Source organism: Halichoerus grypus, chromosome 1 (genome assembly GCF_964656455.1).
Source record: "Halichoerus grypus chromosome 1, mHalGry1.hap1.1, whole genome shotgun sequence".
Classification (NCBI taxonomy): Eukaryota; Metazoa; Chordata; class Mammalia; order Carnivora; family Phocidae; genus Halichoerus; species Halichoerus grypus.
The window spans coordinates 129,597,641-129,611,106 of NC_135712.1; the positions used below are offsets into that span (position 1 = coordinate 129,597,641).

A 13,466-nucleotide genomic window follows, 5' to 3' on the forward strand; every position below is an offset into this window, starting at 1 on the left:
CAGATACCCACAGCAAATGGATCACACTGTTCTGTGAAGCGTTTCCCCCATTAAGGCACCGCACTGTTTGTATCTGTATTAGTGAGGGCTGTCCTGAGAAACAGAACCAGTAGGACGTATGAGAGATCGAGACGGACAGAGACAGAGAGAGACACTGATAGGTGCACCCTCTCTCCCCCCGCTTTTCCAAAAGTCCACGTTTCGCCACTTCGCTTTTACAGAAGACCTGCATTAGTACCTGTTTTTGCTAACTGAAAAAAAAAAAAAAAAAACTCTGATGAGGATTTTTGCTTTTGTGAAAAAAGGCAAAATGCGAAACTAGCGTCCAGCGGCTGTTGGGCAGCGAGCTGGTGCGGGGGCACCGCGCATCCTGAGCAGTGCCAAGCTCCTTCCTCAGGAACCGCACAGCCCCTTCGCGTCAAGCCGCCCTAGCTTTGACCTGTGTGTGAGCACCTGTGTCCTAAGGTGTCAGAAAAGCCTAACAGAGGTTATTTTGTGGGTCTGGGAATGCTCAAAAAATTTTCCATATAAATGAATGGTAATTACTTCCTTGCTTTACATCAGGCTTACAAAAGGTTTCGTAGGAGTGCTTTGGTTTCTGTTAGTGGGGGAGACCTGTATACATATTAGAGTGGGGGGAGGGAGGGATTAAGTTTTTTTGAGGAATTGGCTCATGTGACTGTGGGGGCTAGCAAGCCCGAAGTCTGTGGGGCAGGTCCTCAACTGACTGGATGAGGCCCACCCCCATGATGAAGGATTAGCAATCTGCTTTACTCAAAGTCTGCTCATTTGAATTTACATAATCATATCTAAAAACTCCCTCTGCTGCAACATCAAACTGGTGCTTGATCAAACAACCGGGCACCACAGCCTAGCCAGGGTGACACATAAAATTAACCGTCACAGCCTCATTCTGAAACTTGTCTTTTCACTTAACATTTCTTGGAGTCCCTTCCTGTCAGTTTATACGGAATGACTGCATCCATAATAAGGATGTATCATCCTTTATTTAATCATTCCCCTAGTGATGGACATGCACATTGTTTCCCTTTTTCCATGACCCTAATCATGCTGAGATAATGTCCTTGTGCACAGCTTCTTGTGAACAAAGGCCCGAGTTTCTCTAGAAGAGATGGATGTGAGGCACGGGCTTGCTGAGTCATGGGTAGGAGTGGGCATTTCACATTTTAATAGAGGTTAGCAACCTGCTCTCCAAAGCAAACCTCAAATTTTTGAACGATGAACTTAAAATTCATCAAGTGCAGGTGCATGACATTTTAAGGAAAACGCGCTCAGTCATAATAGTGCACTGATGTGTCCCTATCAAAACTGAGGTGGGACACAAGGAATCAGATCCAAGTGAAAGCGTGCAGAGCTGCTAGAACAGACTCAAAATTGCCCTGAGCACCTCACGGGCCTCCTCTGTGCTGTGATTTGCTCTGGGTTGGAAAAGGGGTGGAATGATGTCCTGGCGGTGGGCAGGGGTTGGGGAGGGTGGGGTAGGGGGGAGTGGGGAAGGTTGTGTCTTCAGTCCTGGTCATTCAGAGCAGTGATCATTCATGGGAAAATCTTCCGAATCACAGGAAAAAGACCGAGAACTGCTGTCTTGGCACTCAAGGCTATGATCTCAGAACCAAAATGATTATTCTAGAGAAATAGTGGCAATGAAAAGAATGCCAGATGGTTTAATAAGAATAAATATTGGCTCCCTTGTCACAGCAGAAGGTGGTGGACTCTAGATACCATAAAAATTGATGTTATTCCCTGGCAAATCCTGTGTGGATTGTTCAAGAGATGGTTGGGAGCATCTAGAAACAAAAGGTGGATCCCAGCAGCCTACAGAACATAGAAGTTTGTGGAGAACAAGTGGGACCTGTGTGTTGTGGGACAGGGTTAGGAGACAGGTGGCGTGGAGGCATGCCCTACAGTGGATGTCAGTTACAGAAATGCATCTCACCGAACCTCCCGTGATTCTCTCAGGGGTAAGGGTGACAGGTTAGGTGGAAAAATAGAGCCATCTGAAACCTCTGCAAAGAGGTCTGGCATCGTGTTAGAGACTAGAGGAGAGATGCCCCCAACATGCCAAAGGACTGTGTCCTCCATCTAGTGTGTTTGACATTGGACTGGAAAGGCGCCATTCTACATATGAAAACTTCAGAGAAGCCAAAGCTGAGATGATCCTCCAAAAATGCAGGGTGATATAACCATGATCACAAATGTCTCCACAGGCTGGAAAAATGGGCAGAAATTAATAGGATGAGATGACCTGGGAGTCAGTTCAACAACAGATTGAATACACAGGGAGTGGATGGGGAGAGCTGACTCTGTGCCACCTTACATGACGCAATCTGTCATGGCTGCCCCATAGCTGCTCCACCCTCCCGCTGGACTAGCAGAAGCCCAGGTCCAGTTGTCGGGGGACCACGGGCTCACAGGTGGCAGGCTGCTCTCCAGGATGCTCAAGCCGTCCCTGAGCCCAGCAACTGACCACATCAGGCTGAGTCCCATGTGTCCACAGACCTGTGTAGGTCAGTGAGACCCATTATCATAATTACGTGCCTTCATTTAAATTATTTAAACTGATGATGAGGGTGAAAGAAGTTGTTTCTAGGAAACCTAAGTAGAACACTTTGAAGAGACTTGACGAAGTGCAGTTGCTTAAAAATAACAACTGTGGCTGAATTAAAAGTGGTGGGGGCTGATAAAGACTAAGAAAAAAATCATGAAAACAAGGATTCTGCAGTGTGATCCCTTTCCTAGACTTTCAAGAAACTGACCCAGGACACTGGTGATAGCAACACTTTGGGTGTGGTTTACACAAGAAAGATGAAGTGGAATTCCAATCAGCAGACCTCAGACTCTCAAAGATTGGCAAATGTATGCATAGTTATATATTTTACATTAAAATAAAATGTGCGAAATATGAATGTGATTTTCTTTGGTTCTTTTTAATTGACTTTTTCAATTAACTCTCCAACCACCATACCAACTGCTTCAGCTAAAAGTGCTTTTCCTGTTATCTTGTGGTCAGTTCTGGCAGCAAATTTCACAAGAAACACTGATGAACTGGGATGAAGTTGGCCTCAAGGGGCACCTGATGGTGTCCACAGCAGTGATGGGCTGCCAGGTTGAGGGTATGCAGCCTCAGAATGAAGAAAAGGGTCCCTGCCTCGGTCCTTCCAGCTCTAACTCTTGACCTACTCATCTACATGGTTTCCCTTTTCCTTTCAAAGACGGACCCTTTCAGCTCACCCTCTAGATTGTAAGCTCAAAGAAGGTAAACAGAATACCCATTACAAATGTTCTATGGGTGGACTTTTATACTACTCACGACTGCCTTTAATTTAGGTCACAGGTTTCCAACTGAGAAAAACACAGTGCCTTTGGCTCCACACTTCCCCTAGCCCCACCTATGCTGCGCTTTCAGAACAAGGTCAAGGCAAGAGGGAAAGGATCTTTCTAATTGATGACACCAGGTGACCAATCAAAGAAAGTACTATTTACTTACTATATGCCAAGTAGTACACTCACAACTTTTTAAATATATTATTTTTTAATCCTCAACTTTGAGAGGTTAGCAGTGTCCCCACTCATACAACTGAAAGATGGAAAAAAACAAAGGGGGGGTGACTGACTCTCATACACTCAGTCACTCGGCTGGCAATAAGAGAGCCAGGATGCATTCCGAGGCCCAGACTCTAAAATCTACATTCTCTATCCAACATACTGCAGCGTCTGCAGAGCTGTGAAGAGCTAGGTGGGCTCTCTTGTGAAAGCACGCGCGTGTGCGCATGTGTGGACAGGGAAGCCAGGAAGCTGTGGCTGAATGAGGACGGCCCATCCCTACACACGGCTCAGGCTATGAATATGCGCAGGAGCAACAGGCCAGTCCCAGCTGTGAGAAAAGAGAAAAAGCTGGTCAGAAATGTTTTGTGGCCAGAGCCCAGGAGTTTATGGGCTGGCCTGGGAGGACAGAGGTTGCCAGAAAGGCAGGGTCAGCCACGAGCCAAGAGGGACCTGCCCAGGGCTTGAACAGGAAAGACCTTTCCCAGAGGCCAAAAGGGTGGAGAAGAGAGGAAGCAGTTGGGTCTCAAGGGTGGAAGGTAGGGTTGTCGGACAAACACCCACACACCTGGGGGGGAATGCAGAAGAGGGGCCGTCGGTGGAGGGGCTAGGGGGTGGTCTGACAGAGCCTCTTCAAAGAGCTGAGCTGTGGGCAAATCTGCTCTGGGCTGGACACGGCTGGGCCGTGCTGGGACACACTTGTATACAGGTGGTTCTGCTAAGGCGGGGATTCTCAAAGTGGGCTTGAAAAGGAAACTCGGTGGGGAGAACTGGGTATCTGTGTGTTTAAAAGGTCTCAAGTGATTGACGCTCAATTCTGAGAAATGCATGTGTACCTCATGCTGAACCAAAAGGGTTCCACCCAATTTAGGAAGCGTTTACTGGAAGCCTTAGAGAACAAAGATGAACAACTCCAGGCCAAGAAACTCAAAGTGAAGGAAGGCACGTGGATAAAGAAATCACAGTGATCATAACAGGATCACTCTTATGCACAGAGAATTATGGAAACACAGAGGAAGAGTCTTTAACTCTGAAGGAGTCTGAAAGGCTTCCTGGAGGAGGTGACCTATGAGCAAACCCTAAGTCTTTCCATACGGGAAGAGAAACCCATATGCCGAGGGGTAAATTCTCCAGGAGAGAGCTCCCTTCCTTTAGTCCTCAAGAGATGCCGATCAGAGGCTGATGCTGTTAAAATGGACAAGGCTCTGTTTCTACTGTGGGAAATCTGGGAATGCTTGAAAGGCACCAGAGAAAAGAGCAAGTCTGAAGAGTTATGCAGGGAAAACTGGCGAACACCTACATCAAAACCATTAATCTGCTTGTCACCAACAGGAAAATTAAGAAAATGTGTTTCTGCCTAGCTGGACGCCAGCCAGACCTGCCTATCAAGTTGACGTGTGATGGAATAAAGGCCTATCCAGTGATGTGCTGCTAAATGCTTACAACTGGCTCTCCGAGGGAAAAAAATAACAACCCCTGATTTCTGGGGCTTGCCAACTTTCATGGTGCAGTACTTCCACTGTGGCCAACTTTGAGCTACCAGTGTGGTAGAATCTGTCCCTGAACATGGAGTTGGGAAGAGATGCACAGAAGGGGCTTTGCAGGCTGGTGCACAACACTGGGCCCATCATTGGTCTTAAAACCCTATGTCACTTCCACGGATCCCCGGAGAAAAGCCACAGCATTCCTGAAGAGAGAGAGACAGAGTGTGTGTGTGTGTGTGTGTGAGTGGGGGGGGGGAGGGGAGAAGGGGACAAGGGACAATGGCAACATGACCCAAAACTAATATCACCAACTAGATTAATGCACAAAAATAAGAGCTCACAAGAAATAAAGTTCAAACATCTGAGAAAGAAAGAAAATTAACAAATAAACCTAACGGAAACCAATCCGAAAACCCAGGAAAACTTTCTGAATAAATGTTAATCTTTCCTGATCGAGGCTCTTAAGCCATGAAATTGACCTCTTCGAATTAAAAAGATAATCGTGTTCTGATTTTAGTCTGCAACCTTATCTTCCTCCCACAAACATTTTTTTTTAAAGATTTTATTTATTTGGGGCGCCTGGGTGGCTCAGTCTTTAAGCGTCTGCCTCCGGCTCAGGTCATGATCCCAGGGTCCTGGGATCGAGCCCTGCATCGGGCTCTCTGCTTGGCGGGGAGCCTGCTTCTCCCTCTCCCACTCCCCCTGCTTGTGTTCCCTCTCTTGTTGTGTCTCTCTCTGTCAATAAATAAATAAAATCTTAAAAAAAAGTGGGAGACGGAGAAGCAGGCTTCCCACCGAGCAGGGAGCCCGATGCAGGGCTCAATCCCAGGACCCTGGGATCATGACCTGAGCCGAGGGCAGACGCTTGACCACTGAGCCACCCAGATGCCCCCACAAACATTTTAGATACAGGATGCACTCACTCTGGTTACCCATCAAGGGCACCGTTTGGAAGGCTGAAGAGAGACAAGCCGTTGCGGTACTTTTCCCATCACTACTCTCTTCCAACAGCACACAACCGAGACAGCTGGTGAGAGTGGCATCTGCATTGTCATTTTAGACACTGGTTCTTGAAGCTGTGGATCAGAGTCCCCTGCAGGGCTGGTGAAAACGGATTGCTGGGCCCCATCCCCAGAGTTTCTAATTCAGTCCATCCAGGGTGGGGTCTGAGAATCTGCATTTATAGCAACTTCCCAGGTGAGGCCAATGCTGCTGGTCCTGGGACCACGTGGTGAGGTTCTGGATCATTGCCATCGAGTCACCTTTCTTGAGGAAACCACAATGCCCTCCCTTAGCAGTCATTTGAATGTGCAGACGGCAAGAGATGTTACACCCCTCCCGTGGCCTGCCAATCACTTGCACACATGCACCTGTTTTTGGTGCGGCCATGTGTGACTTGCTGTTACAGCCAAGTGTTACAGAGCAAACAGAGTTACGGAGTGTTGAAGCATGTGGACTGTTTTAATGGGCTCCTTAAGATCCTCGATTGCTACCGCTATGATGTCATATTTCATCCAACCACATGCGGTGGACTGGATGAATGGCACGGCCCCATCTTAAATTCAGGGAGCTCAGGGTCCCGAAAGGGACGTGACCTGCCCTTGTTGGACTCTCCATGCTAGACTGAGCCTCACCTCCTTTGCATCCCATTTCCAGTTAAGGGTGTGGAGGCCCACTGAGACCAAAGTCAGGCAGGAGGAAGTGGCGGCGCCTGAGGGCAAACCAGGTCATCACCGGATTCCCTACTTTCCTTAAGGACCCCTGGCCCCTGACCTCACTGGCCCTGGATGCTGTATTTTTGGAATTCCTGTTTCTGATGGATTACTACAGTTTTCCTTTGTCCTCTGTGGCTTTCATCCTTGCAAGCAGTGACTGCACATCGTGGCTCAGATGCAGGCATGCCGACAGCTCCGCGGCCGGTCTCACGCCTGCTCAGAACTGCTCCCGCTTCAAGAACGTGTCACGGTGCCCTTGGGGGACCTGCTGCCATCCAGCAACCAGGTGAGGGAGTCGCCTGCCATCAGGCGGCAGTTCCAGAGGGCACAAGGGCATGGCAAGCACCCCCTGGCTGGTGGGTCCCGGCACCCCATACTCCTCACAAAGAGCTGCACCCACATCTGTCTTACTTTGGCACAGAGGGCCCGGTCTGGCAAGGCTCCTCAGGGCGATGCCAACCCTGTATTCTTCCAGGGCCTACTCAAGAAATTAGTTCAGAAATCAGTCCTCTATGTTCCAAGGGCTTCTCCCTTTACATCCAAGATGCTGGGTGGACAAGAGACTAGTGTGAAAAGCCTATCCTTCTATACTTAGAGAAATGCCCTCAAAGTATATACCAGCAAATCTCAGAAATAAATCAGCTTTTCCAATGTCCCAGGGGAACGTGACTGGAGGAATTCATCTGCCCACAGCAGTTAGGTGGCTTCACGGGTCAACATTTCTCAAAGACATCCTTCAGCATTTACTGTGTAGCCTTGGGCCAGGGACCTAACCCCTCTGTGCCTCAGTTTCTTCATCTGTAAAATGGGGGCAGTCATGTACTTGCCTCCTAGGCTTACTGCAAAGGTTAAGTGAGTGTGTGTGCCCAAATTTCTTCTAAGGATACTTGGCAGAGGGAGCCATAGGGTCTAACTCCAATAATAATGTCAGCTCTTATTACGGTAGCCACAAACTCCGTGCTGGCCTCACTCATGTCACTTAGAATTTTCAGTTATATGCAAATGAATGAAAGAAGAATCTCCTTCCACCCAACGATCCAGCACACACACAGTGTTTCTCCTACAGAAAGGGAAAGCAGGGCCCGTGCCCCCTTACCGGAGGGCACGAAAGGATGAATGGGGCCTTGCAGGGTCTACCCAGGTCAAACTGCCTTTCAGAGGAAAGCTACAGTAGACACGGTCAGACCCAGCAAGCGGATAAAACAATCATTGTCCAAACAAAAGAAGCTGCACTGCCAATCCCACACTTACTTCCAGGACTGTCCATTGTTCGACAACAATAGCATCATAGCCCTGCATGGTTTTGCTATCTTCTGTGGAAACAGCTTCAAAGATGAATACTCCATCTGTCAGGCCGTGGAAGGAATCTGTGGAAAAAGAAAAAGGGGGGTGGGAGTTCTGTAAACCGTCTGTGGCAGAAGCCTTACAAGCAGCAAAAATTTTCACTGCATTCATTAATAATCCCAATCAGAACATCTTTTCAGCATGTTAATTAAAGAAGGCACACACAGCCATAGAGTCTAGCCCCATCAGAATGAATGAGACTAATTTACCTCGCAGTTCTGAATAATATCCTTGATTTTATGAGCCCAAATTTCATTGTTAGCAATCACCATTTGATTTCACGCGTTTACCTTCTTTTTCACGCTCCAACGTCAGGATGCACTGGGGAGAACTTATTCAGGGTAAAACACAGTCATTTAGAGACAGTTTTTAGAAGAAAACTATATTTAGGTAGAAGAGATTTTTAAGGGGGGACAGATATAACACGCCAGATCTGAGCTTGTCAGATGCACTCTAGATGCGCAGATTCTTGGACGTTCTCAGGATGTGGGCAGCTGTACAGACAACTCTTCAGCTAGCTCTTGTCAAGAGGCAGAATTTGCGGGAAAGGGGAATTTTCCCAAACGATTTACCACTGAAAATGTTTCCTCCGGCATTGCTCTAGTCAGTGTACCAGGTCCTGAGTTCCACACAACTCAACAAACTTACATTAAACACTTAACAGGATTCAAGAAGGATTCATGGTCTTAGGCAAGGAGAGTATAAAGAAAATTATACCAGGGTCCCCACCACAGTAGAAATCATTACGGGGGGTGCTTTCTACCCCTCCCCTCCCCCTTTTTAATGGCTCCTAAATGCCGTAAATTCACTTAGATAAGAGACAGTGGGAAAGAGGACTGGCCAGAGAAGCAGGCGGTTTGGATCCATGCTCTATCATGAAAAGGGATGTGACCCCTTTCAGAGGCTTGGTCTCTCATCTGCGAAATGGGATTGAGGATACAGAATCACTCCTGGCCCCTAGATTCTATGCTACAAATCAGGCACACTGCTATGTACTGAATCGTGTCCTCCCTCCGCCCCCCAAATTCATTTGAAGCACTAACTTCCAGACTGTATTTGGAGAAAGGGCCTTTAAGGAGTTAATTAAGGTTAAATGAGGTCATCAGGGTGGACCATTATCTGATTAAGACTGATGTCCTTACCAGAAGAGGAAGACACCAGAGCGCGCGGCCCCGCTTCCCTGCACAGAGGGAAGGCCAGATGAGGATCCAGAGAGAAGAGTGGTTGTCTACATGTTAGGAAGGGAGGCCTCAACCAGAAACCGAATTTGCCAGTACCTTAACCATGGACGCCTGAACGACGAGGAAATAAATGTCTATAATTTAAGCCATCCAGTCTGTGGTATTTTGCTATGGCAATACACATAGAAATACGTTTAATGATACACCATTTTTATTTTAAAAAGATAATGCACATAATAATATGATTTTTTTTTTTTTTTTTGTATCAGAAAGGGAGGTAAACTCAGAAAGTCCTTTGAATCACACTGGAGTTCTGGAACTGCCAGCATTTTCCAGAAGCCACAAAAAAACAAGACCAGCAGATGTAAATACTTAACAAATATTTAGCCTCTGTCTTCCAACAGACTTCATAAACAAAATCAAAAGGCCATTAAGTGAGAAAATTATTTGCAACAGCAAAGATAAATAAATAAATGGCTAAGCTTAACATTTTTTATATGTGTATAAAAAGCTTATGGCACTTAAGGGAATTTTTAACTGCATGATCTTTCTGGAGAGCAATTTCATGATGTCTCAAGAGCCTGAAACAAAAAAGTCCATCGTCTTGGACTCAGAAATCCTACCTCTTTCAGTCTATTCTAGGTAATAACCACTAAAGCCATCAAATATTTATCTACAAACTTTACTTATAAAATTACTTGAAAACATAATCTAGGGGCTCCTGGGTGGCTCAGTTGGTTAAGCATCTGACTCTTGGTTTCAGCTCAGGTCGTGATCTCAGAGTTCTGGGACTGAGCCCTGTGACAGGCTCCACACTCAGCGTGGAGTCTGCTTGAGATTCTCTCTCCCTCTCCCTCTGTCCCTCCCACTCATGCACTCTCTCTCAAATAAATAAATTTTTAAAAAATTAAAAAAATAATCTAAATGCTCAACAATCCAAATATTCAACCATAGAAAAGTAGTTAAGTAAGTTAGGAGACTTCCATACAATTAAATACTATGTGGTCACAAAAAAATCATGGGGATTTAATGATTCAGAAAAATTCCTTAGAGACAATGTTATAAAGAAAAAAAAAAACAGGATACAGGACTACAGCATGAGCTATATGTGAACTTTTATGTTAAAAGGGGTTAGACAAACAAACTTTAAGGAAATACATAAAATCTAGTAGCAGGTATGAGTGGTGGGATTAAGTACAATTTGCATTTCTCTTTATCCTTTTCTACAAGGTTAATGCAGGAGTTAACACAAGCATAATACCAGTTAACAGATAACACACATGAAAAATAATTTTCTTTTTCTCGCCTCTACATGGCTCTTGAAGGCAGAACTAGATCAAAAAGTTTTAGGAACCATGGGGAGAAAATTTTAGTATAATATAAATAGAACCTTCCTTACAGTAAACTAAAAAATGGAAGATAAAACCTCAGAAGAGTGAACACTGTGTTAACTGGAAGCATTCGAGCTTATACTGAAAAACTTTCTAGCTACTCATTCATTCATTCCAATGCCTACGTAGCATCAATTTCATGCAAGATACTTCTGTCCTCACTGGCGATCTTGCAGGCAGCAAGACAAATGAAGTCTCTGCCCCATGGAGCTTACCTTGCAGTGGGGGGAGGGCGACAGCAACATAATGTCACAGGTGATAAATGCTATAAAAATATAAAGTGGGCTAAGGGGAGGGAGTGAAGGCAGAGGCAGTGGTTGGCTATTTTTGGAAGAGGTGACCGGGGCAGGTCTCCCCATTTGGAGTAGAGATAGGAACTTAATTAAGCAAGGAAGCCTTATGGATCTTCGGGGTTTGAGAGTTCTAGGTAGAGGACAGAGCTGGAGTAGAAATGCACAGTGAATGAGGGGCAGCCAAGGACCGCAAGAGCAATGGAACCATGAGAGAAGGAAGTCAAGATTAAGATGACTGGTGGGGAGACCAGACAACGAGGGGCTTATCCATGTGACTTGTGTGGCCAATGGGTTATTAGCAGGTATGATTCAATAGGGGCTTGGCAAGTGCTTGTGTGGTTGAGCTTCATCTTTTCTACCTCTGCCACCACTTTGAGAGGACATGCCCCAGCGAGGCCATTGGTTCCAAGAAGTTGAAAGACTCATGGAACGGAGCTGCCGCAGTGGAGCTCAGCTTAGATCAGCTGACCCACAGACCTGAGAGTGGGCCCCGCTAAGATCAGCAGAACTGCCTCATGGAGTGGCTCAGGCCAACCCACAAATATGACAGAATAAATCATTACTGTTTTAAGCCAATGACTCTGGAGTGGTTTGTTGCCCAGCATTATTGTGGCAAAAGCTGACTGATGCAATGCCCAACCTAAACCTAAAAAATAGGAGATGGGTATACTTTTGGTTGGCTTGGGGGTATTCTTGATTATTCCAGAACGATAGAGAGGCCTGACCAGCTCAACAAACCACAGCTGTGAGAGTAATTCCTGGAGTACAGCAGCCTTATCCAGATACTATTCCAACCTGACAGGATAATACTCCATTTCAAGTAAGAGCAATGTAAGTTAATCAACACCATGCTCCAGTTTCTTATTTGTTTCCTTAACTGAGAGACTGTTATCAAAGAGCTTTAGCCAAAGTGCTAAGCTTGCCTCTCTCATCTGCTCTGCTAAAAAGTTTTCCCCAAGTGTTTGCTCGATGCCCTCCTAAGAGACGTTTTACAGAGATAACCAGGGAAGAACAGGGCTCCTCTTCAGCTGAACCACATTACAAGTATTTGGGGCTTCAGGATAAGATAGACCATCGTCAAGCTCACTTTTAAAGTTCTGGGTAACAAAGATCCAGCTGGAGCTCCTGCCACAGTAGGAATGCCCTATAGAACCACTTTGAATAAAGCTTTCCCAAGTCCTGACCTGGGGATACTCGAGACTAGAACAGACTCAATGATTCCCTCAGGATTATACCAACAGAGCACAAATTCCTACAAGGCTTCTACCAAAAGATGTTCTCTCCAATTTCCAAAGTCTTTACATACAAATCTCCTCAATGGAAAAGCTGCAAGCCCTTAAAATATGCCTACCATGTCCTTGACATACTAGAGAACCTGCTCTGACAGAATTATGATGATGTGTATTCAGCCTGCCAACAGCCCTGCACAGCAGAGCTGGGGTCCAGAAGGGGGAAGGAGTCACTGCCGCTCAGCCAGACTTCCTTCCCCTCCTTCCTCCCAGGTCACAGGCCTGGAAGGATGACTGTGTGGTCAGTGGAGAGAGATATGGCCAGACGTGGGCTGTGAAGTTAGAATAAACCAGGTCCTTATTTACCAGCTGTCTCATCCACTGTCGACTCTCCAGCCTCTCAGCCCACCACTCTGCTATTCTGAATCCAGAGTGCTGATTCACTTACTTAACTATGAAGCAAGTTCAGAATGGCTGTCAAAATTTGATCATCTGTAACAGCAAAAAAGTCAATGAACCACAGAGAGCAGACAGCTGGGCTTTTAAAGAGCCCCTTGTTTTGACGGCCTCGTCCACTCTCCATCTCCTCATTACCTTCACTGTCTCAGCCATGCTGTAATGTGCACCGAGCTGGGTATAAATAGGTCTAGCTTAGAGGGAAGGCTACCAGTATAAAAGGTTAAATCACCCTACATCTATGGAAAACACTCCATTATCACTGCATTTTTTATTAAAGTAAAGATGCTTCCCTACTGTGCACAGAGAGCTATTTGCCCTGGTATTGTATAAATATTTGATGCCGGTCTTTTGGCAAAAGGCCACCTTAACATTCCAAGCTTGTGATTTACAAGAAGGATGTGCAAAAAGGAGATTTACCCTATTATTCCAAGAAATAAATTCTGGGGGGCAACCGCTCTTCCCCTGCAGCCTCTGGGACTTAGCAAGCTAAGCTTCAGGCTTATCCTCGTGGTGTTCTCCAAAATCCAGCTAGAAACGTGCACACGGTGACAAGTGGTCAATGTATGTGGTCTAGTTTTGCGGGATGAAATAAAAAGTCACCATTCTCCTTTTAACGAGCTAGACTGGACTATATTGTCCCTACTGGGGTACCCAGCCTAACAGATTTCCTTGGGTCTCTGAGAGCCCCTGTTCCCCATCAGAGGCTGCTTACAGCACCACCCTGGTGCCAGGAATGGCGCGTGCCAACTGCATAACCATAACTGTGCATGCTGTCATACCGACCTGCAATACCCACCGTAAATGTA

General features: G+C 46.1%; 1 protein-coding gene across 3 annotated transcripts in view; it reads right to left on the reverse strand.

Moving 5' to 3' along the window:
- Nucleotides 1–13,466, reverse strand: part of RFTN1 (raftlin, lipid raft linker 1) — a 191,714-nt gene that overhangs the window by 29,627 nt on the left and 148,621 nt on the right. For all 3 annotated transcript variants that reach the window (XM_036078081.2, XM_036078080.2, XM_036078079.2), the window contains exon 7: nt 8,015–8,130. In XM_036078081.2, coding sequence (XP_035933974.1) covers nt 8,015–8,130 — 116 coding nt within the window. The remainder of the gene's footprint in view (nt 1–8,014; nt 8,131–13,466) is intronic.